The sequence below is a fragment of the Mustelus asterias genome, chromosome 6 (assembly GCF_964213995.1).
Source record: "Mustelus asterias chromosome 6, sMusAst1.hap1.1, whole genome shotgun sequence".
NCBI lineage: Eukaryota > Metazoa > Chordata > Chondrichthyes > Carcharhiniformes > Triakidae > Mustelus > Mustelus asterias.
Window position 1 is genome coordinate 73,594,388 of NC_135806.1, and position 25,357 is coordinate 73,619,744.

The 25,357-nt window shown below is 45.4% G+C and overlaps 1 protein-coding gene across 2 annotated transcripts in view; it reads right to left on the reverse strand.

Annotated features, from left to right (window-relative positions):
- The window catches only part of slc33a2 (solute carrier family 33 member 2), a 97,234-nt gene that overhangs the window by 31,587 nt on the left and 40,290 nt on the right, over positions 1-25,357 (reverse strand). For both annotated transcript variants that reach the window (XM_078214551.1, XM_078214552.1), the window contains exons 5-6: positions 25,120-25,223; positions 3,007-3,116 (exon numbers count right to left, since the gene is read on the reverse strand). In XM_078214551.1, coding sequence (XP_078070677.1) covers positions 3,007-3,116; positions 25,120-25,223 — 214 coding nt within the window. The remainder of the gene's footprint in view (positions 1-3,006; positions 3,117-25,119; positions 25,224-25,357) is intronic.

Genomic DNA, 25,357 nt, shown 5'->3' on the forward strand with positions numbered 1-25,357 from the left:
TACCTAATGTCCCAGGATGCACACGTACCATTTAGTCTGTTTTGATGAGGAAAGCTCGATGGTACCTTCCAGCAGTTTCTGCTCAAACGCTTTTCAAAATTAGAGGTCACATTTCACATAACCTTTGCCGAACAAAGTAAAGGTGTTAGGTGTCTTGTGGGACACAGGAAATAAGTGGCAGTGCTTTCATGAAGCACATGCTGTAATCTTTGTTTTCTGTTCTAGAAATTTAACAAACTGGAAGTGGAAGATGGACAGGGAGCAGGGAAAAGACACATGAGAGTGTTGAGCAAAACAGGAGTGTGTAATGCTAAATTTTGAAGTCAAAGAATTACCTCATCAATTTTTGCTGATAGTCAGAGAGAGTCAGTGCTAATTATGTATACCAGAGGCCTGGAAATACCTGCATTAGCAGCAAAAGTGTGGCACAGTACATCCCCTGCCCAGGCTTGTTCCAAACCTGAGAGCAGGTCACTGTTAGGGGGAGGGGGGGGGAGGGTCACTCCACAACTTCCCATGGCCCAAATGGGCTGAAAAAAATAAAATAAAATGTTAAATTCTTTGCATTGTAGTGAGTCTAACATAGAAGATAATCAACCACCTCCAGGATCAATTGCTGCATTATAGATTTTGGGCCTTTTCAAGGTGCTAAAGGAATATCCCAGGTCTTCTCTGGGATGAATTTATTGAGGCCTTTCAAGGGCATGAAGGCAGAATATTCCCAAGAAAGCCTGGGAAGTTAGATTTGGCCTTTCCCTTGAACACAGAGGTGGATAGGAGGTGGAAGATCAAGGTTTGGTTGAAATTTGAGGAAATACTGGTAGAAGCTAAACCTGGACCATAATCCAGACATCCTCGCCTACATATGCCTTTTCCAGTCCCAGGAACATTGAGGCCAGAAAATGTAATTTTGAACTGAGCCACCATTACGACAGAAGTTCCAGAAGGATCCTGTGACCTATCAAAGTCATTGATCAACGTCAGAGTGTACAACAGGTAAGCTTATAAAATAAAAAATGTGTTGTGGGCTGCTCCATTCCAAACAAAGTCAGGCAATCCTAATGTTCAAACATTTGAGTTTCAATACTTTTAGGTCAACATCCTGGGGGTTACCATTGACCAGAAACTGAACTGGATTAGCCATATAAATACTGTGGCTACAAGAACAGGTCAGAGGCTAGGAATCCTGCAGCGAGTAACTCATCTTCTGACTCCCCAAAGCCGGTCCACCATCTACAAGACACAAGTCAGAAGTGTAACTGAATACTCTCCACTTGCCTAGATGAATGCAGCTCCAACAACACTCAACAAGTTCAACACCATTCAGGACAAAGTAGCGCGCTTGATTGCTACCCCTTTCATAAACATTTACTACCCCCACTACCGACGAACAGTGGCATACCATCTATAAGATGCACTGCAGGAACTCACTTAGACATCACCTTCCAAACCCACAACCACTATCGTCTAGAAGGACGAGCAGTAGATATAAGGGAACACTACCACCTGCAAGTTCCCCTCCAAGCCGCTCCCCATCCTGACTTGGAAATATATCACCGTTCCTTCACTGTCGCTGGATCAAAATCCTGGAACTCCCTTCCTAACAGCACTGTGGGTGTAACTTACATCACATGGACTGCAGCGGTTCAAGGAGGTAGCTCACCATCACCGTCTCAAGGACAATTAGGGACAGGCAATAAATGGTGGCCTAGGCAGCGCACCAACATCCCATGATTTATTTTTAAAAGGATAAACTTAAAGTGCAGAATTTGATTCTCCAGTGGAGAAATTAAGAGAAGTACAAACGTTTTGTTAATTATTATGCTTGAAGAAAGGCGTATGACCTTAGAAAGTGAAATACAATAAATAGGCCATGTAGGAAAGGGCCATAAGGTATTCCTAGAGACTCTAATATCCTAATCACTCTAATTACCTTCCTCCTCAACTGCATTTTTTGCCCTCTCCCCACATCCCTTGATTCTCTGAGTGATCAAAAATCTATCTGAGCCTTAAATATAATCAATGATGGAGCATCCGCAACCCTATGGGGTAGAAAATTCCAAAGTTTCACAACCCTTTGATCGAAGAAATATCTCCTCATCTCAATCCAAAATGACTGGCCACTTATCCTGAGGTTGTGTTCCCTTGTCCTAGGTTGTGCAGCCAGGGTGAACAACCGCTTTGTGTCTACCTTGTCAAGTGCCTTCCCAGTCTTAAAAACACATGTCCGAAAAGCAAGCAAGCACTGTAACCAACGTTTGAGCAATTGAGAAAATTAAGCAACAATCATCCTAGGTAAGGTTAGAATGTGTTTTCTCATCAAAAAGCCAATTTTCTTTTTATAAAGAAACCTTGGAATTAAACAAACTGTGTCCCCCAAAAAACAGAAATTATACGCAGCATTAGAATGTGCAGAGATAGAACTGATATAAAGCACCTAAATACATCCCCAGGTTTTTTATTAATATTTGTGTCATGACTGTAAAATAAAGTAACAATGATGGAAACAGTAAAAAGATAAAGACTAAATTTCGAGGCAGTAGCATTAGAAAGTTGCTGCAATTGACAGTAGTTATAGTTGTACAGCAAAACCTGATGACTGTGGGAGAGATGGTAAAGATCTTGCCCGACCTGCTCCCCTACCCAAAAGGGCTGCAGTTTCTCTGTAGAATAGACAGCTGGAGTGTACACATCATTTCAGATTCAATTCCAGAGGATCATGGTGATATCCAAATCAGTTATTGTGCAACTTTAAATAGGCTCTTATATTTGAACAACCTGCTCTTATAACAGGATAAATTGCCATTGATGTTCATGATAGAAAAACATTGGAACAATAAAAATAGTTGTTTTATCTCAGCAACATGTCTCAAGGACTGGATAGCGTGATAAGAGTAACAAGAATTGCCTACTCTAAACTTCCCATGGAGGGTAACCTAAGTGACCCTGAAATACTATATCAGGTTAGCAAAATAATGACAATGTCATAAAATACGCACGCGTTACCTGGATTCTTTCCTCAGCCTTCTGGGTGCACAGCATCATGATACTAAATGTCAATGTTGTTATCAATCCACTGAGAAAATGCTGTAAAGTAATACTTAGCACAGCTGCACCTAGAACAAATACAAAATAAAATGAAATGGAAACTTTGACATTTTATTGATGTGTTGCGACATAACACAGAGAAAAAACAGGATAAGAAACCTCTTCTACACTGACATGTCGAAAATATTAGTCAGGAACATTGCCTCAAAGAAAACACCTGGTTCTCCACTGAGCAGAAAGTTCAAAATATTCAAATCTGCTATTTTTTCTTCCGCCACTCAAAAACAAAAAAAAAACCCTCCCTCCACTTTCATTCCAAAACTGGGAAGTGATTCAGGAATTTATCCAATTAAATTCAAACTATAATATAAATCTGATTACCATTATAATACAGGGGGAAGGGATTATCTTTCAAGAAACTCTAAATGCCCAGCAGCAACATTTCTGTCACATCATTTAAAATGGAAATTTTCAAAAGAAAATGTCACCAATATTTCCATTGTTGTTTTACAACTATCTTTACTTATGATTCAAGAGATTGAGTGACAAGCTTAATTTGGTACTGATCATTACAACACACTAACCGTAAGCAATTTCCAATGAATAATATTCCATAGGCTATCAGAAACAAATAAACTTAGGCCAGCTGAGGAACTTTTTGTCACCTCTCAGCCTCATTCGCATAGGGAAATATGGTTACGCCATATCATCTTTGAATAGGTGACCTGCCAGCATTAATCACACTACCCACAGGCATTTCACCATTTGGAAAGCCAAATAATCCAGCGGGACAGACAATAATTACAGGATTTCATAGAATCCCTACAGTGCAGAAGGAGGCCATTTGGCCCATCGAGCCTGCACCAACCTCAATCCCACCCAGGATTTATCCCCATAACCCCATGTATTTATCCTGCTAATCCTCCTGACACGAAGGGGCAATTTAGCACGGCCAATCAACCTAACCCACACATCTTTGATTGTGGGAGGAAACTGGAGCACTCAGAGGAAACCCATGCAGACATGGGGAGAACGTGCAAACTGGATACAGTGACCTGAGGCCGGAATTGAACCCGGGTCCGTAGCGCTGTGAGGCAGCAGTGCTAACCATTGTGCCACCGTACCGCCTTATTGAAAGCACTTTTAAAGGGAGAACTGGTTAAAGGTCAGAGTGGTTATTTAAGTGTTGGAGAAATACAAAATGCACACCCAACTACAAGCAGATGAAGTTATGGGAGATTTAAAGGCTTACAACGCCTAAACCAATCTAGGGAAAATGGCAGCCAGATCTTCTCACTGCTTCTCGAGATTAGCATTACAAATGGCTGCCTCTCGGCTTGTATCACGCATAATTTGTGACTGGGTTCAGGAAGTGAAATGTCAGTGCTGATTAATATGAAATTTGCATTCAGGTCAAACTGTGCCATTTGACCCCTATTGTCATCTGTTTCTGCTGGGAGTGCTGAATCATGGACCACCCACAAGTCAGACTTGCTGAACTTCAAGCCATGATCAGTGGGCAGAATTCTCCCATCTGAGGACAAAGTCCAGTGGTGGGGTTGGGAACGTGGAGTGTTGTCACGCTGAAGAGGTAGGTGAGGAAACACGCCAAATCTTCCAGCTCCGAGCTGATTAAATATGCAACCAGGTGTTTTACGCCATATTCTCTGGCGGGGCAAGCCATTCGTGGGATGCAAATGAGTCTCACGCCAGCCACCAGCGGGTTTCCCGATCTACCTGGCGGGCAGCAGTGGAAAATCCCGCTATAAAGTCACAGGCATGTGAAACCACTACTGGGCTTCCTGCTGAATTCTCCACCCCCGGCCACCAATGAAGCCACAGGTGGGGGCTTGAGAGAATTTTGCCCATCATTTCCATTCCAGTGTTTGTCCCACCACTGCCCTGAAACTGTCTAAAGAATCAGGACAGTAACAAGAATTTAAAAATCAGTCCTTCGAATGGAGGTTTGTTCGGTACAAATTGGGGAACAGGGCCCAAATCCGTAAGTTGTGGGAGGATGGAAATTGGGCAGTTCTGCAAACAATTTGGGGGTGGAGCCCAAATCAGTTTTCCTTCCATTTATGATAAATTCAAAATCTGGATCCAGGAGGAGGAAGAGGAATGGGCAAGCCTTCCAGCTGTACCGTCTGTGTGCACAGCAAGCTTGAGGACAGTCCAGGGACATTCCTGAGCTACCCAAGAACTCCACTCAGTGCAATACCTGATTGGTCCAATGGCATCCACCATGGTTGAAAGCAGATGTGAGTTTTACACTGGGCTTTCCAAAGATCCAAAAGATCTTAAAGGAACAAATGGAAAAATAATATTCTTTAAAAAGGCTAAATTTTGTTTTTTCAAAATATGACACCCTATTCAAAAAAAAATGGAGGGAATGGAAGTATACAAATATGCCACAGTTGTATATGTCACATTTTCATTAATAAATCAACCATCCAAACTCCTTTGAGCACCCACTTACCTTCTTTATGCTGTGTAGAATTTGAATAAAAACTTGTTAGAACTCTGACAATTGCTTAAAGGGTGTCACATCTCTGTTGACAAAGCTATTGAAATAGATAGCACATTTATTGTCAGCCATGACATGATGGATCAAACCATTTTCTGATCTTGTTTATCATCCATGGCATCAACTTTGATGCATTGTGTGACCCATTGGAGTTGTCTGCAAATTAGAGCTGCTTTTTCATATCCTTACATTTAATCCTCCTCTCATGTCAAATTCTAACCATATTTTTTTCGATAATTATGCTTCAAAGTCTTTCCTTAGCCACCTTACTTGCAAAAACAAGTAGATTAAAGAAGCCTTTGAACTGTTTTCTGCACAGACAGCAAACAAACAAAAATAACAGGGGAAAGTCTCAGGAGTAAAAACTGTAATAAAAAAGGCATGTGCAAAACAGGACACTTTGTGTGTTGTGGTTCCTTGGCTGTAATCTCATCACCGAAAATTCAATTCAAAGCAGGTCTGTGGTATTTCTAAAGATACCTCCTGAAGCCTGATTAATACTGTGGGCGGAATATTCGGCCCAATCCGCCATAGGTTTTGCAATGGCAGAGGTGGCCCGCCATTGGCTGGTGGCGGGATCTTCTGGTCCCGTCATTGTCAACGGCGTTTCCCATTGAATGCATCCCTTGCTGCCAGGAAACCCGAGGCAGGAGTTGGCTATCGGTGGGATGGAAAGATCCCACCGGCGTGAACGGCCAGAAAGTTCCGGCCCCTGGGCGTGTTTCGCAGTGGTGGAGCCCCCCCCCCACCCCATCCCCATCCCCATCCCCCCCAACCATTGGCCGGCAGCAGGATCTTCTGCCCCTGCTGTTGTCAACAGGGTTTCCTGTTGAAGGCACGCCTCACTGGCAGGAAACCCGCGGCAGGGGTGGGTGCGGCGTCAGAGAATCCGGAAGATCCCGCAGGTGAATGGCTGCAGAATTCCGGCCTGTGTGTTTGTGAAAAAATATTTAATGCTTCCAATTTTCTTTCTGTCACTAGCAGTGTTTCTTACCTAATTTCCTTGTCACACAATTGCATTTACTGCATGAATTTGTGAATCACGTTTATCAGTGCAAAGTTTTTTTGTTCCTCGATCGTCTCCAACATAACCCCTTTCTTACTTAGCCTGTAACTCGTTGTTTCTTCTCTCATTCTTCAGGTACATCCCTTATTTCCAGCTGTACTGCTATGCTTTCCATTACCTGTCCCCCTCCATTTCATAGTGTGAACATTGGGACTTCAATTAGCAGAGTGCCAAAAGTACAAAATCAAGCCTGGAGCTCAGAATTAGTGCTGATGTAAAAGCTTGATGTTGGCAGCAATTGTTCAACAGCAGTCAACAGTGTTAAAATGCTGAATGGAGACTTTGAAGCGTGAACACGAATATGCCAGGGATAATTAAGCTGTAGATTGAAAACTTAAGTGTCCTATATTGTAGCAGCAATGCAACACTAGTGCAGTGTTCATCTTACACGAATGAAACAGATCTTGTTCAATAAGGAAGCAGTGGATTGGTTCAAATTGTATTTTTCTTTCAGTTCAGTAACACGTGGGCAGGATTTTATGGCCTCGCTCGAGGGAAACTGGAAATTCCCGACCGAGGTCAATGGACATTTCCGTTGTCCACGCTCGCCCGCTCCGATTCTGTGGTAGGTGAGGCAGTAGAATTCCAATGGTAGGATCTATTTTCAGCATTCTTCCAGCAATGGACTTGGACAAGGAGGGTCAGCTTTTTCCCAAGGTGGAAGAGTCAATTACTAGGGGGCATAGGTTTAAAGTGCGGGGGGCAAGGTTTAAAGGAGATGTACGAGGGAAGTTTTTTACACAGAGGGTGGTGGGTGCCTGGAACTCGTTGCCGGGGGAGGTAGTGAAAGCAGATACGATAGTGACTTTTAAGGGGCGTCTTGACAAACACACGAATACGATGGGAATAGAGGGATATGGTCCCCGGAAGGGTAGGGAGTTTTAGTTCAGTTGGGCAGCATGGTCAGTGCAGGCTTGGAGGGCCAAAAGGCCTGTTCCTGTGCTGTAATTTTCTTTGTTCTTTGTAGCAGGAAATGGCGATAAGTGGCACATGTAGTCGTATGCAGTCAAGCTCTGCCACTCCATTACAAAGTAGATTTTATGTAGCAGGCAAAGGTAACTGACAACGATCAAGGTGCCTTCGTGAGAAGACATTAAAAGCTGTGCTAGTTCCTTATGGAAGACCTTTACACAACATGTAATAACACTGAAAGTGGCCAAGAAAGTCAGCATAGCCATCAATTTATATGTGGTGTGTTCATTCCTCTTTCTGACTTGGTCAGCCACTTTAGTGTTCACAGATCTATCAAGGATTCCGCAATGCATTATTGAGCCCGTTCAATTACTTTATCATTTTTGTCACAGACAACAACAGCAATGTGAAGGCAATACATTATACAGAACACCAGGTTACTTTCAGGTCTCTTTACACATTAGTCCAATCAGATGAGACCCAGAAGGATTGTTAAAAATCTCGAATGGACACGTTATGGCACCACTAGCACAGAATCATGTGAGTCGACAGCTGCTTCCTCAGAGGTTTGTTGGTTGGAGGGGGCGGAGGGGAAGAGCGGTTTTGGGGCTGGGAGGGGCGATGGATGGCAGGGCCTCGGGGGGGGGGATACTCTTTCAGACTCGATGGACCGGATGGCCTATTTCTACACTGTAAGGGTTCGATGGTTAATTACCTTGAGGTTTCAAGGTACTTCATTGTCATGTCGTCTTATTATTCTTATGTTCTTGCTGGAAAGAAGGAACTGTGGAGCATCAGAAAGATTTATGAGTCAAGGTACTGAAATCACTAAATGGTAGTGGGCAAGTACAAAAAGTCATAAAGATTAGTGAGTGGTTGGCCTTTATTTCAAGGGGGCTGGGACATAGAGGGGTAGAAGCTATGTTACAGCTACATAAAGCTGTGATGAGATCTCATTTACAGTCGTGTTCAGTTTGAGCACCACACTTTAGGAAGGACATATAGGCTTTGGAGTGGGTGCAGCTCCGGTTCACCAGAATGCGGACTAAAAGAATTAAGTTATTAGGACAGGTTGCACATATTACAGTTGTATTTCCGACAGTATATAAGGTAAATGGTCCAAGTATTTTCCGTACCAGCCCACCCTCCTATCATTCAGAAATTACATTGTCCTGAATGTTGGCATCTTCATAATCTTTCCATAATTACCCTGATAAAACCCTTTGGGCACGATTTAGTGGGTCCATTAGCCACAGCGCAAATCCCACAAGATTCACAAGAGGTCAAAAATGGAATTTGTGCTGGTGAGATTTCGGAAGACGATTTTCCCGGGCCCTCCCCAATGACACTATCAGGTTCACACCCAGAAAGGGCCCAAATCTAATTAACGATGAATTTGGGACCTCATTAGCATCTACTTAGCATGGTTACTGTTGCATCTTCAGACCTCATTGAATCTTCCCACCCGCCAAGTGTAACATCATGTCAGCGCAACTTACTACTGCTTTTTAAAAACAGGGCGGTGAGAGAAAGAGGAGGGTAGCTGTCGAGGGCATAAGGCTGTATTCATGGGTCAGGGTGGGGATTGTGGTTGGTATCGGTGGTCTTGGAGTCTGCTTTCAGTGCTGTGTTAGTCTGTCTGTGCTGTGTGAATATTCTTTCAGAGCTGTTTGAGTATGCAGTTTGTGGCATGGGTGTCTAGGGCCGTGGTTATAGGGGTCACATAAGGTGGGGGGGATGGGGTGTGATGAATGTCAAGGAGTCAGGCCTAATGGGTTGGGTGGATGAGACCCTAGAGAAAGAACATGGTGCTTACCCTGCGGGGGGGGGCTCAATCTCTGGAGTGGCTGTTCGGGACACTTAAGTGTTGAAGCATGGCAGCAATGAGATCTCTGAATGATGCAGCCTGAGTAAGAAAGGTGCCTATTAGCTCTGCCTCTCCCTGAAGCAGAAAGCATTTGTCCCCTCTAACATTCCTGAGATTAATGCTCATGACACTAATTGACCATCAAGGGTTAACCCTTAGCAATGTCAATTCACCAGTTTCAAAGTCCAGGAATGAGAATTGGTGGCAGGGGATCAAGAGGCAATGGGGTTGCTTTTTCGTTGGGATCCCAATGCCTGCCAGTCAGATCCAGCAGCCCCCGCAAGGTGGACATAACCATCCAACTGATCTTCAACAGCCGAGATGAGGGAGCACAGGACTCTTCTGTAAGAATCCCCAGTAGTAGTGAGCTTAAAGAAGGAAGAGCAGATGGAAGTCTACAGGTGAGCGTAGGTGGGCGAGGGTATAGGCCGGGGCCAGTCGTGGTCTGGAGATGGGAGGACACCTGGGCTGAGAGTGTGTGATTGCTACCGGCGATGCTCTTGGGATGGCTACTTCCAGATCAGGAAGGCCAACGGAAGGCGCATGACTCGGCGAGATAATGATGATCTACAATAGCAACACCAACCTGATTCTCTCTCATCCCTCCCAGTTATCCAATCGATATCAGTATGGAGCCAGTGGAACTGGCCATTCTATTTATAACTGCACTGCACAGAGTCCAGCAGCAAAGTGCGTTGGCTTCAAGGGGAGATCGTGCACAACAAGACCAGGAGGCTGCAGGACAGGATGAGAGGCCAGAGGCCACACCAGCAGTGCAGGGAGCATGAAAGCGCCAAAGATGCCCCAGGGTCTACTGGACTCGTGTCATTCATGGAGCAGTCCAACGCCATTTGCAGTTAAAGACTTTGTCTCACAAAGGACACTGTGTGGCACCTGTGCCACGTCCTTGCAGACTTGACAGCAAGTGGAAGCAGAGGACATCCGGCCCTTGTGACCGTCAAGGTCACGTCAGTCCTCAACTTCTTTGCCACGGGGTCCCTCCGGGGTACTACAGGGTCCAAAGTGGTATTTCACAGGCATCCATCTACCCATAAGTGAATCTGTGAGGTGACGGATGCACTGTATGCATGAAGTCTGGGCTTTATTCACTTTGAACCTGGACCAGGCCCAGCAGGATGAGAGGGCTATGAGGTTTGGTCAGGTAGCTGGACTGCCACAGCTGTGGGGGCAAAAAACTGCAGCCATGTCCCTGTGACACCAGGGAGTTCCGATCATAAACCAGAAGGGGTTCCACTCCCTCAATGTCCAGCTGGTGTGCAAGCACCAAATGCATTTCATGCATGTGTGTGTGCCTGTTTTCCAGAGAGCGTGCATGACAGCTTCATACATGACCAGTCACAGATCCCGGGCTGTTCGAGGAACACCTCAAGCTGCAGGGAAGAATCCTTGGGGACAAGGGATCTCCCCTCAGGTTGTGGCCAATGACACCAGAACAGAGGCCACAGACTGCTGTGGAGACCAGGTACAATGAGGCTCACAGAGTGACCTGAGCTGTCATCGAGCGGTGCATTGGTGTGTTGAAGATGATGCTTTGATAGGTCTGATGGGACCCTACAATACAGTCCCCATGGGATCTCCTGCATTGTCAAGGAAGTGCCCGCTGAGGATCGAGAGGATGGAGGCCAGGTAGGGGCAAGGATGTGCATGGGAAGAAGGGCAAGAGACGCCCTCATCGCCTCCCACTTCATGGAGGAAGACAAGCTTGCTGTCCAACAGCTTGACACCCTCCAGGACATAAGAATTCTATGATAGGGATTCTTTGACATGGTGACCCCTCTGTGTCCAGGGGATGAAGGTGGCTGAGATCTCAATCATCAGGGTGCTGGGGCTGGGAAGTCCTTGAGTGCCGGCAGCCCGGTCGATGCAGGAGGGTGATGATGACTCACAGTGCGGAACGCTGTGCGATGCTCCTCAGCTACTGCGTATATCTGACTCCTGTCTGTCTGCTGTCAGCACGCTGACTTCCTGGTTCATATCTGAGTGAGGGTCTGCGCTACATTCCTTTGTCCCTGTACTCCAGAGGAGGAATTAGGGAGTCAGGATCTAGGGTTCCTGAATCATGCCTGAGTTCTAACACTGTAATTGAAACATTCGCTCTGAGGGGATCAAACCGTCTGCCTGGCATGGAGGCCCACTGAGAACAACTGTGTCCCAGTGCAGAGAAACACCAGGCCACTGGGAGGTTCTGAGGCATTAAACTGATGAAGAATAATAATATTTAATGTAGTGACGTATCAAAATGTGACAAGTGACAATGTCCCACAACTACTGGTGCATAACTTCACCCTACAATTCCTTACACTTGCGAACTCTCCCACTATGTCTTGGTGTGTTCCCAGGATGCACATCAAAGGTGGAGGTGGCCTGCTGCTTTCCACACCCTGTTGGCTGAGATGCCCTCGGTGGACAGCCTCAGGAGGGCCGAGTAGGCCCCAGCCTACTTTCGGGTGGTGCTGGTGTTGTCGTGTGACCCTAAGGGAGTTCAGATTGGCTCGTCACTCCCAGAGTTTCCTGAGTGGAAAGGTCTGGGCTGTGTTCCATCATATCCTCCTCCCTTTGGGTGCTCCTGGGCCCCAGGGTTACTCCATATGATGGAGGGGCAGCTGGAGAGCCCTCCAGAAGCCTCAATGTCATCTGGCACTGCCAGTCCGATAGGCCCACCATTGTCTGCACCATGCCGTTGAACCCTTCAGCCATGAACCTCAGGGACTGAGCCATGCTTTGAAGTTCTCCCATCATGGATCTGACCTTGAACCCCAGGCTTTCTATCTTGGACGCCACCCTTGCAGTGTTGGCCTGGATGCCATGCATTGCCGGCACCATCTCCTGCGATAGAAGGCTTTGGGACTCTTCTGTTCAGCGTTGCAGGAGCAAGAATGTTGCTGACACCCTCTCCTGGTATGCCAGACTTTGCCTTTGCATCTTAAATAGCTGATGGATGAACATGTCCAAAGGCATGGCGTCTGGCTAGGGCACAGCTGAGTCCTGGGATCCAGCACACCGCCAACTGTCCGATCCCAGGGAAGTTCCTGCCTCCACATGATCTGCATCAGAAGCGGTGTGATGCTCACCACAAAGTGACCCAGAAGCCTGCCTGCTAAGATTGCCCACTGAGGTATGTGTCTCTGAGATGGTGGATGGTGCGGGTGAGAGCTCTGACTCTTTTTCAGTGTCCTTCTCCAAGATGTCCCCCGAGGTCATATCGAGGGTGGACACTGGAACACTGCTGGAGGGTGTTTTTGCAAGGAAAGGAAGATGGTGTTGGCACATGATCGGGTCAAGGGTTTGAACTACACAGAACACTTGAGATTGGTCAGCTGGAGGAATACACAGTGGCTCCTCACTTTTCTGCCAAGCTCACCTTGCTCTCAGCACAGGCCCACTGCTCCTCCCCTGTGAGTTATAGGGCTCTCTCCTCAAAACGAGTCAGGATTCCCATCTCGGGCATCCCACTACCCGTCATCTCTCGCTCATGATGGTTGGGGGCAAGCACATCCTGCAGGAATACAAATGGGGATGATGTGAGCTGACCGCCTGGTGTGTCAGATGTTGATTAAACCTGGCATGTGAGGATTGCCGGGGGTGTGTGTGAAGAAGCCTGGGGAGGTTGGGTGCTGGGGCGCTGCTAGGTGGCAGCATGTGGGATCGAGGTGTCATTCCGGGGGGTGAAGGCAAGGTGGAGTGCAGAGAGGAGACAGGGAGACTTACTCTGGCAGAACGGACTAGGTCATTCATCTTCCTGTGGCACTCTACCCCCGTCCTTTTGGTCAGGCTGCTGGCACTGACCAGTGCTGCCACCATCTCCCTGGCAGGCTTTGCTATCTTGCTGGAGGGCCTCCTGCCAGCCTGAGGGTATATTGTTGCCCGCCTCTCCTCCACGGCATCCAGCATATGAGTGACGGTCCCCTCCATAAATCGAGGAGCTGGTTTCCTTACTGCCATTCTCCTGGCTGAATGAGAGCAAGTGCTGTGGAACCATTTAACTTCAGCACCCCCTTGATTAAAGCACTCAGATGAGCCCCCAGGGTGGGCGAGTCAGATGCTCCACACTTCAGGAGCATTTGCCGTCACGTGGGGAAATTTTTTTCTGAGTGCCTAAAAATTGCAGTCCGGATCATGCTGCCAGGGCCGGCGGGAATCGCACCAGTTTTCACACCGAGACTGACACTTTTCCATTTGTTAGGAAAATTCCACCCTTTTTTATTTAAAAATCTTTAATAAATCTCCTCTTCGCCTTCTCTGTTCCAATGAAAATAGTCCTTTATCTTAAATTCCTGCTCGTAACTAAAGATTTTCAACCTGGTCTAATTCTGATGAATCCAGGCTCACGAAGACTTTATGTCCTTTCTGTATCGAGGTGTCCAAACCTCAAGATAGAATTAACTCTAGTCTAATCATAGTCTTGTAAACATTTTTATTACTGAGCCTCTCATTTCATTAACAGAATTAGTGCTTATCTCTTTTCAGTGGCTTGTCATGTTTGCTTCCTTCTTAAGTTCCCCTATTTTTTACAAAAGCGACAGTGCAAGTTTTTTACTTCAAAGGTACATTTCCTCACTTTCCTTAGTCCTTGGCATCTGTGAGGTTTTCTCTATTAAATTCATATATTGAATAAAGTGCTCCGAAGGTCAGTAGGCAATTTTCTTCAAGGTCCCTGGCAATGGCAGTCACTAACCAGTTCTACTGAGATCCACTGAAAGAAATTGGGATAACTCGTGTAGCTCTTGTGAAGAAATGTCTTATTTCTGTTCAACCCTGGCAAGCAAAGGATAATGTGGGAAAGTGTGAAATCATCCCTTTTGGCAGGAAGAATAGAAAAAAAACACTTATCTAAATGGTGAGAGATTGCAGAACTGTGAGATGCAGGAGCGTCCCAGTGCATGAATTGCAAAAGGGAATGCAAGTACAGTGAGTAATTAGGAAAGCTAATAGAATGCTATCTTTTATTGTGAGGGGAATACAAAAGTAGGGAGGTTATGCTTCAGTTGTACAGGGCTTGGTGAGATCACATGTACAGAATTAGTCTCCTTATTTTAGGAAGAACGCAAGAGTGGGATTCTTCGGCCCTCCATGAGAGTGGGATTCTCTGGCCGTCTACGCCAATGGGATTCTTTGGTCTCGCCAGCAGCGCACTCCTGCTTGCGGGTTTCCCGGTGGCAAGGGTGGTTTCAATGGGAAATCCCATTGACAGTGGTGAGACCAGAGAATCCAGCCGTCCGCAAATGGCATGGGCCCTGTTTTTCCGTTATGATCCCGGGGATCCAACTGAGGCCTTCCCAAAGCTTCTCACATGGGACTCAGTCACCAGCTTTGAATGTTCATTCTGTCCTTACAGAATCATAGTTCTTTTTCTGATTCTCTTGTTGGGTCTGTACCCTCCCCGCCAGATTTGGAAACAGTTGGTTCAATCGTGTTCGAAGCCTCCATCCCACTAACAATTCCATTGGGGTGACTACTGTTGTTGTGAAAAGGATAAGCCTGGAGTCGAATAAAATTCACACCAGTTTGGTCTCCATGGACGCTGTGGGTTGCTTCCATGCCAAGCTTAAAAGTCTGCACCGCTTGTTCAGCCAACACATTTGATGACTGGTGATAGGGTTCTAATATATTTTATTCCATTGGAAAGCATGAAGGTCTGAGACACAGTGCCTGTAAAGGCAGTAACAGTGTCAGAGACCAGGACTTCAAAGTATCCCATGCGTGTAGAAGCTTTGTTGTAGTTTCTCAATAGTAACATGCGAAGTGGTGGAACTCATGAGATGTACCTTCAATCATTTGGAGTGAGTGTTGACCATAATCAAGGACATGGAGCCCAAAAACGGCCCAGCAGAGTCTATATGAACTCATTCCCAGGGTCTACCAGGCCAGTCCCAGGGATGCAGGTAGGCTGAGGGGGGTCATTTCTGATTCTTTTGTCATAACTCACACTCTCTGACCAAGTTGGTAATGTCTGCGTCAAGGCCAGCCACCACATGTAGCTCCTGGCTAGCATTTTCATCTTTGAAATCCCAGGGTGACTATGGTGTAAGTATCTGATTTTGCCCTGGGTGAGGGGAAAATACGCAGGAACCATAGAGGATGATGCCATCCTCAACACTGAGCTTGTCTTTCTACATCCAGTGCTACTATGATTTTTTTAATTTAGAAAGGGCTGGTTCCTTTTGCTTCCAAGCCTTGATTTGCCTTGCAGACACCGGCAAGTGTCCAAAAAGATTGAGGGTCATCACAACCTCTTCCACACCCGGTAATGAAGCCGGGCTAATGGGCAACGGCAGACGACTCAGTGCATTAGCATTAGCTATCCAGGTCCCGGGATGGTGCTCTAGGAGATACTCATCAGCTACCAGTAACAAAGCCCAACACTGTATCAGGATGGGAGCAATGGGAGTTATTGCCTTATGTTCTTTGAAAAGTCCCAGTAATGGTTTATGATCAGTTACTTTGATGAAGCGTCCACTGTAGACATATTAATGCAAATTTTTAATGCCGAATGCAACTGCCAACCCCTCTTTCTCGATCTGGGGATATCTCCACTTCACATCCAAGAGAGAAGATCCTAGGTGCGTACACAGCAGACATCTCTGTTCCATCTTTCCAGTGGCATGCCAGTACCGTCCCAGCACTGTATGGGGAGGCATCACGTGCCAAGATAAGAATCTTTTTGGGTTCAAAAATGGGCCAATAAATAAAAAAGTTGCTGTTTAACACTGTTGAAAGCCTCCAGCTGCAGTGCATCCCAAGACTAACTTTGATGTTTCCTGAGTAGGGCATGCAAGGGGGATAGCAAGAAGATAAATTAGGAATAAACTTCCTGCAATAACTCACTAACCTCAGGAAGGATTTTAATTCCGTGGAGTTCCTTAGAATTGGTTCCTCCTTAATGGCCCTCACATTGTCATCACTGGATGAAGGCACTTGCCATCCAACTGATAGCCCAAGTAGATCACGCTACTTGCTTGGAAGACACATTTTCCCCTTTTCAGGCGCACCCTGACCTCTGAAAATCGGCGTAAGACCTCTTCCAGGTTCGCTAGGTTCCGAAGTTCCTGTGACCAAGACATCATCCAGGTACACCGCTACCTGAAGAAACCCTTGGAGTTCTCCATGACGCGTTGAAAAATGGCACATGCAGAAGGGCAGGAGAATGTACTCATATAGGCCTTTCCACATATTGTCATGTACTTTCAGGAAGGCTCATTCGATTCACGTTGGATCTACGTATGGCTCATATCCATCTTCCAAAATGTTTGGCCCCCAGTTAACCTGGCGCACAGGTCTTCAATCCAGGGCATGGGGTATCTGTCAAATTTAGAAACCCTGTTGACTGTCAGCTTATAGTCTTCACATATTCGGACTGATTTATCCGGCTTAAGGACAAGAACAACAGATGCGAACTGTACAGGTCTTATTATGCCCAGCTTTCCCAGGCGTTCCAGTTCTGACTCTGCTATTTCCAATTGGGAGTATGGAACTGATCTCACTCTAAAATACTTGGGGGTTGCAAATGGGGTCAACACAAATCTTAACTCTGGATCCCCTATTTTTCCAAGCCTTTCTGGAAGTCTTCGGGGTACTTATTGATGACTTTGTAGTCCCCCCTACGGCCAGCCTGAAGATCTCCAGCCTGTTCAGTCTGTTGTTTTGCAGCTAATCCCTCCCCTTTAGGCTAGGTCCTTATCCCCATACAATGAGTGGAAGTCGAGCTGATTGCTGCCTGCCTGTGAGCCACTAGGTGCCCTTTATCGGCAATGGATTCCCCATGTAGGTGGCTAGCCTGGCCTTTGTGTTTTCTAAGTTCAGGAGCTGAATACCAGCCTGAAGGTGATCATAAATCAGCTCCTCAATAACAGAGACCGCAGCCCCTGTACCCATTTCCATTTTAATATGTGGCCATTTACTAACAACTTCACCATTATGGACGCAACCTTTGTTCTGGAGATGCGATTTAATTGTATTGTCCTAGTTCCTGGTTGAAAGGTACGGTCCAGTACTTGGCCTTTTTTTGAAATAGCACACATTTTGACTGTCCCTAAAACTTAGCCCCGATTCTGGTCTTTCACCGGACTTGCAATAGTCCGCTATCTGGCGTCTACAATCTTCTGGAATAGTCTGAAGGCTGTTCCTGCCCTTCCTTGACTGCCTGATGATGCGACTCGGGCTCTGCTGCTGTAAGGGATTCGAAGATATTTTACCAATACCATCTCTCTTAGTTGAGGGATGGACATTGCATGAGGCCCCTCCCCCCAATTGGAAGACACTACTATATGGCGTCCCCTGTAGTTCCTGAACGCCTTTCTCTGCATTCTCCAATGATACAGCTATCTGAATGGCCTTCTTTAGATCCAAGTTGGGTTCTGCCAATAATTTCTTTTTGGATTGTCACATTGTTAATTCCACAGACCAATCGATATCGCAACATGTCATTTAGAGATAGTCCGAATTCAGAGCGCTCTGCCAATTTTCACAACCTGGTCAGAAACTCAGTGACAGATTCCCCAAGGGTTCACCCTGCTGTGTTAAAGCGGCATCACTGGAGTATTATGGAAGGTTTTGGGTCCATAATAAAAAGCAAATGGGATGTTGCCATTTATTGCAAAGGGACTGGAATATAAAAGTAAATAAGTATTTTTGCAATTGTATAGGGTGTTGGTGAGATCACATTTGGAGTATTGTGCCCAGTTTTGGTCTCCTTATTTGAGGAAGGATATGGTGGCATGGAGGCAGTTCAGAGGAGGTTCACCAGATTCTGGGGATGAAAGGGTTGACGTATGAAGAGAGATTAAGCAGTTTGGGCTTGTACTCGCTGGAGTTTAGAAGGAAGAGGGAGATCTGATTGAAGTATATAAAATTTTAAAAGGGATTGATAAAGTAAATGTACACCAAATGTTTCCTCTTAAGGGGCAATCTAGAACAAGAGGTCACAGGTATAGGTTGAGAGGTAGTAGATTTAAAACTGAGATACTATTTCTTGCAGAGAGTGGTGAATTTGTGGAACTCGCTGCCCCATAGCGTGGTTGACTGGCTTCAAGGAGATAGATGTATTTCTAATTTTAAAAATGGACAAAGGGATATGGGGAGCAGGTGGGGAGGTGGATTTGAGACCAGGGAGAGATCAGCCTTGATCAGATTGAATGGCAGAGCAGGCTCGAACATAGAACATAGAACATTACAGCGCAGAACAGGCCCTTCGGCCCACGATGTTGCACCGACCAGTTAAAAAAAAAAACTGTGACCCTCCAACCTAAACCAATTTCTTTTCGTCCATGAACCTATCTACGGATCTCTTAAACGCCCCCAAACTAGGCGCATTTACTACTGATGCTGGCAGGGCATTCCAATCCCTCACCACCCTCTGGGTAAAGAACCTACCCCTGACATCGGTTCTATAACTACCCCCCCTCAATTTAAAGCCATGCCCCCTCGTGCTGGATTTCTCCATCAGAGGAAAAAGGCTATCACTATCCACCCTATCTAAACCTCTAATCATCTTATATGTTTCAATAAGATCCCCTCTTAGCCGCCGCCTTTCCAGCGAAAACAATCCCAAATCCCTCAGCCTCTCCTCATAGGATCTCCCCTCCATACCAGGCAACATCCTGGTAAACCTCCTCTGCACCCTCTCCAAAGCCTCCACATCCTTCCTGTAATGTGGGGACCAGAACTGCACACAGTACTCCAAGTGCGGCCGCACCAGAGTTGTGTACAGTTGCAACATAACGCTACGACTCCTAAATTCAATCCCCCTACCAATAAACGCCAAGACACCATATGCCTTCTTAACAACCTTATCTACTTGATTCCCAACTTTCAGGGATCTATGCACACATACACCTAGATCCCTCTGCTCCTCCACACTATTCAAAGTCCTCCCGTTAGCCCTATACTCAACACATCTGTTATTCCTACCAAAGTGAATTACCTCACACTTCTCCGCATTAAACTCCATCCGCCACCTCTCGGCCCAACTTTGCAACCTGTCTAAGTCTTCCTGCAAACTACGACACCCTTCCTCACTGTCTACCACACCACCGACTTTGGTGTCATCAGCAAATTTGCTAATCCACCCAACTATACCCTCATCCAGATCATTAATAAATATTACAAACAGCAGTGGCCCCAAAACAGATCCCTGAGGTACACCACTTGTAACCGCACTCCATGATGAATATTTACTATCAACCACCACCCTCTGTTTCCTATCCGCTAGCCAATTCCTGATCCAATTTCCTAGATCACCCCCAATCCCATACATCTGCATTTTCTGCAGAAGCCTACCATGGTGAACCTTATCAAACGCCTTACTAAAATCCATATATACCACGTCCACTGCCTTGCCCCCATCCACCTCCTTGGTCACTTTCTCAAAAAACTCAATAAGGTTAGTAAGGCACGACCTACCTGCCACAAAGCCATGCTGACTATCACCTATCAATTCATTACTCTCCAAATAACTATAAATCCTATCCCTTATAATTTTTTCCAACATCTTGCCGACAACAGAAGTGAGACTCACCGGTCTATAATTCCCGGGGAAGTCTCTGTTCCCCTTCTTAAACAATGGGACAACATTCGCTAACCTCCAATCTTCTGGTACTATACCAGAGGCCAACGACGACCTGAAGATCAGAGCCAGAGGCTCTGCAATCACTTCTCTTGCCTCCCAGAGAATCCTTGGATAAATCCCATCCGGACCAGGGGATTTATCTATTTTCAGACCCTCCAGAATATCCTGCACATCCTCCTTATCAACTGTAATACTGTCTATTCTACTCCCTTGCAACCCAGTGTCCTCCTCAGCTATATTCATGTCCCCTTGCGTGAACACCGAAGAGAAATATTGGTTCAATGCTTCACCAATCTCCTCCGGTTCCACACATAACTTCCCTCTGCCATCTATAACTGGCCCTAAACTTGCCCTAACCAACCTTCTGTTCTTGACATACCTATAGAACGCCTTAGGATTCTCTTTAACCCTATCCGCCAAAGTCTTCTCATGTCCCCTTTTAGCCCTTCTAAGCTCGCTCTTCAACTCCCTCTTAGCCAATCTAAAGCTTTCTAGTGCACTACCCGAGTGCTCACGTCTCATCCGAACATAAGCCTCCTTTTTCTTTTTAACCAACAAAGAAACTTTTTTGGTGCACCACGGTTCCCTAGCCCTACCAATTCCTCCTTGCCTGACAGGGACATACCTATCACAGACTCGCAGTAGCTGCTCCTTGAAAAAACTCCACATGTCGGACGTTCCCAGTCCCTGTAATCTCCTAGTCCAACCTATGTTTCCTAATTCTCTCCTAATAGCCTCATAATTACCCTTCCCCCAGCTAAAACCACTGGCCCGAGGTTCATGCCTATCCCTTTCCATCACTAAGGTGAACGTAACCGAATTGTGGTCACTATCACCAAAATGCACACCAACTTCCAAGTCTAGCACCTGGTCTGGCTCATTTCCCAGCACCAGATCCAATATAGCCTCACCTCTAGTTGGCCTGTCTACATACTGAGTCAAAAAACCTTCCTGCACGCTTTGAACAAAAACTGACCCCTCTAACGAGCTAGAGCTATAACAATTCCAGTCAATATTAGTCAAGTTAAAATCCCCCATAACAATTGCCCTATTACTTTCACTCCTAAGCAGGATTGACTCCGCAATCCTTTCCTCAACCTCTCTAGAACTTTTAGGAGGTCTATAAAAGACTCCCAACAGGGTGACCTCTCCTCTCCTATTTCTAATCTCCGCCCATACTACCTCAACAGATAAGTCCTCATCAAACCTCCTCTCTGACACTGTGATACAATCTCTGACCAATAATGCTACCCCTCCCCCTCTTCTACCTCCTTCCCTACTTCGACTAAAACATTTGAACCCCGGGACCTGCAGCATCCATTCCTGCCCCTGCTCTATCCATGTCTCTGAAATAGCCACAACATCGAAGTCCCAGGTACTGATCCACGCTGCAAGTTCACCCACTTTATTGCGAATACTCCTGGCATTGAAGTATACACATTTCAAACCCTGCTCCACCCCACCTCTGCAATGCCGTGCATTGCAGTCCCCATCCATGCATCCCTCACTTTCAGCCCCACTACTCAGGATCCCTCCCCCCCCCCGAATCAGTTTAAACCTCCCTGCATGGCCTTAGCAAATTTACCCCCCAGGATATTGGTCCCCTTCTGATTAAGGTGTAGACCATCCTTCTCATAGAGGTCACACCTTCCCCAGTACGAGCCCCAATTGCTTAAGTACCTGAACCCCTCCCTCCTGCACCATCCCCTCAGCCATGAATTCAAACCTTCCCTCTCCCTATTCCTCTCTAAACTATCCCGTGGTACAGGCAAGAGTCCAGAGATAACCACTCTGTCAGTCTTGGCCTTTAGTTTCCACCCCAACTCCATAAATCCCTGCCTAATATCCCCTTCCCCTATCCTCCCTATGTCGTGTGTCCCCACATGTACAATAACTTGTGGTTTATCTCCCTCCCCCCTAAGAGTCCTGAATACCCTGTCAGACACATCCCGGACCCCAGCCCCTGGTAGGCAACACACCAACCCTGAGTCCCTACCTTTAGTTCCGACCCTCCTATCTGTCCCCTTAATTGTGGAGTCCCCAATCACAAGGCCCAGTCTTTTACAGCCCCTAACCACCTGAGCTTTCTCACTCGGCTCACCCCCAGAGATCTGCTCTCCATGCTCAGTTGATTCCTCCTCAACTGTAGCCTCCAGCACCGAAAACCTATTATGGAGGGGAACCGCCCCAGGGGATTGTCTTCCCGATTGCTTCTTACCCCTCCTCCTGGCATTGACCCAAGCCTCATTTCTAGGAGTTACTATTTCTCTATAACTCCTATCAACTTCCACCTCCGCCTCCCGAATTATGCGGAGTTCCTCTACCTCCCCCTCCAGCTCCTTTACACGCTCCTCCAGAAGCTGCAATCTAATGCACTTCTTACAACTAAAATCTCCTGAAACACTACTGGATTTCCTCACCACATACATCCCACAGGAGATGCAGCATACTGCCTGAACTGCCATCCCTGAAGCCATTACCAGCAAGAAAAAAAGAAAACAAAAAACTTCCCCACACTTATAATTAGGTTAGAGGAGGATGGAAGGGTGGGATCCTATACCAGTGTAGAGGATCGGGTATCTCCTCTGCACCAATTTATAGGGCTAGGGGCCCGAGAGAAAAAAAAACTACTACTGAGGGGGAACCTCCCAGGTAACTGACTTTTAAAGTTAAAATAAAAACCCTTCCCAGACTCCTTTGCTGCCCACTTCTAGTTTTCACTTTAAACTTGAAAAACTGCTGTTAAAGTAAAGGCCAAAAAAATACACACACTAGCTGACTAATTAAATAAATAAACAATTCAATTAATCTCTTACCAGCACTGCTGCTTTTCAATCACCCCTCTCAGCTTGCTCCAGTGGATCAATGAGGGGGAACCTCCCAGGTAACTGACTTTTAAAGTTAAAATAAAAACCCTTCCCAGACTCCTTTGCTGCCCACTTCTAGTTTTCACTTTAAACTTGAAAAACTGCTGTTAAAGTAAAGGCCAAAAAAATACACACACTAGCTGACTAATTAAATAAATAAACAATTCAATTAATCCAATTAATCTCTTACCAGCACTGCTGCTTTTCAATCACCCCTCTCAGCTTGCTCCAGTGGATCAATGAGGGGGAACCTCCCAGGTAACTGACTTTTAAAGTTAAAATAAAAACCCTTCCCAGACTCCTTTGCTGCCCACTTCTAGTTTTCACTTTAAACTTGAAAAACTGCTGTTAAAGTAAAGGCCAAAAAAATACACACACTAGCTGACTAATTAAATAAATAAACAATTCAATTAATCCAATTAATCTCTTACCAGCACTGCTGCTTTTCAATCACCCCTCTCAGCTTGCTCCAGTGACCTCGAAGGGTTGAATTTGCCTACTTCTGCTCCAAATTCCTATGTTCCTATAATAGCCTTCAACCAAGTCCACCAATGTATTAAAGATTTTGGAATCAGGGGCATCTGGGTATGTTAGGCTTTTTTTTTCCCTGCAGGTTGGAACTCCGCAGGCCATCAACAGGATCACTTTCTGCTTCTCAGCCCCCTCAATATAGTTGGCCTGAAAAAGGTAACACATGGGCTCTGCGTATTGGGTCCAGTCTTCTATGCTTGCATCGTAGGTTTCGAGTTTAACAAAAAGAGGCATATTTCTTCCCGGAGGATTACTTGTCTTACAATAAAGATGGTCCGGAGGGAAGAAAAAACCTCGCTTTACTCCCCGTTGCCAATCTTACCGAGGCCAGTCTTCCATCACCAATCACCTTTTATTTACCCTGTTCAGTGGCTCTAGAGTGCAGATCAGCCTAGAGTCTTTTGACTGCTGGCCTGAGTGAAGCCAGCTAGTTTTAAATGCCCCCACTGCTCCTTCCTTACCGAGTGAGCCTCCAATTACCTAATAGGGGAGTTTGTATTCTATGAGGCACATGGGGAGATCTGTTGATGATCTCTGTGGCTATCATAATACTCTGCTTCACATAGGTTGAGATCAAACTCAAAGTTAATTATAAATATATTATAAAGTAGGCTTTATTGCCTTGAAATTCATTGATGTTGCACTTATATTGTAGGCTTAAAACAGCTACTGAAATGTCCCATAAATTAAGAGCTAGAACAGTCCATGCTGGAATTGTGCTGCCTACCATATTAGTAAAGGCTGAAGGGCCCTCATCTGTAACAGGGACAAAACCCTCCACATATGGCAATCTGGGCTCTTGCAGTCTACATGTGCCTAACCAGCGGTCCCTAAATAGATAATTGGAGACCATCACCAAAACGGTATTTTTTTAAAAGAAATACTTAGCCGAATGTGGACCTGGAAAAAAACATTCTGGCCAGAGTTTTGTTTGGCAGGTATCACATTAGAGCTTTGGTGGTGGGGAGGAGGGACATAAGTCAACATATGTCATACGATCCATCCACCAATCATACGAATGGGGCCCCGATAATTTTCACAGCCAAATTGCTAATATGCCTTCTTTTGAAGTTCTGCATCAGGAGGCATCAACTTGCAAAATACAACCTTATTTTTTCATTCTGTTCCAAATGGAGATACAAAATTTGGTGATAAAGATATAATTTTTAGGTTAGGAGTGAAATCTTTCCTTTCTATATTTATTACTCAACAATCACCACCCAAAATAAAATTAGCCATTCATCACATTGCATCTAAAGGGCTACTTGCTGGGCTAAAATGACTCTCAAGTTTGTCTGCATTACTTTAAAAAAATTACATTTTATCATGTGCTTTGAAATTTTTGCCTGATAACATATTCATGAAATTATATATTTCTAATTTCCATTATGAAGCTATTTTGATCCTTAATGATGCAAGTACATTCTGTTAAGTGGACGAGCATTTATGAAAAACAATTGGCTCACACCATCAAATTAACTAGTGACAGAATACAACCCAACTGAAATAAAAGAAAGATCTTACATTCATACAGCACCTTCCACCACCTCAGGACATTCCAAAGCAATTTAAGCACCTTTTGAAGTGTAGTCAGTTGTGGGAAAAATGGCAGCCAATTTACACACACATCACCAAAACATCTAAACATTTAAGGTGTTGTCAATCATCTGCTTCCAATTAAGTTAATCTGGTCAATACCAAAATTAGTCAACATACCTTTCATTATCAAAGGTTCACTTTCAAACACAAGGAGAAGCGACGTCTGGAAACTTAAATTTAAAACCCGCATCAAGAAGAGGACCAGAATAATTGAAAATGCACTGCAATTGAAAACAAATTATATTCAAGTAAATATTTGTCCTTGCTTTTTGAAAGGCAGAAATGCAACAGATTCTGTTCAAGCAATCCGAAAATATATATGTATTGAATTGTGTTGTGGTTTGTAGAGAATGAA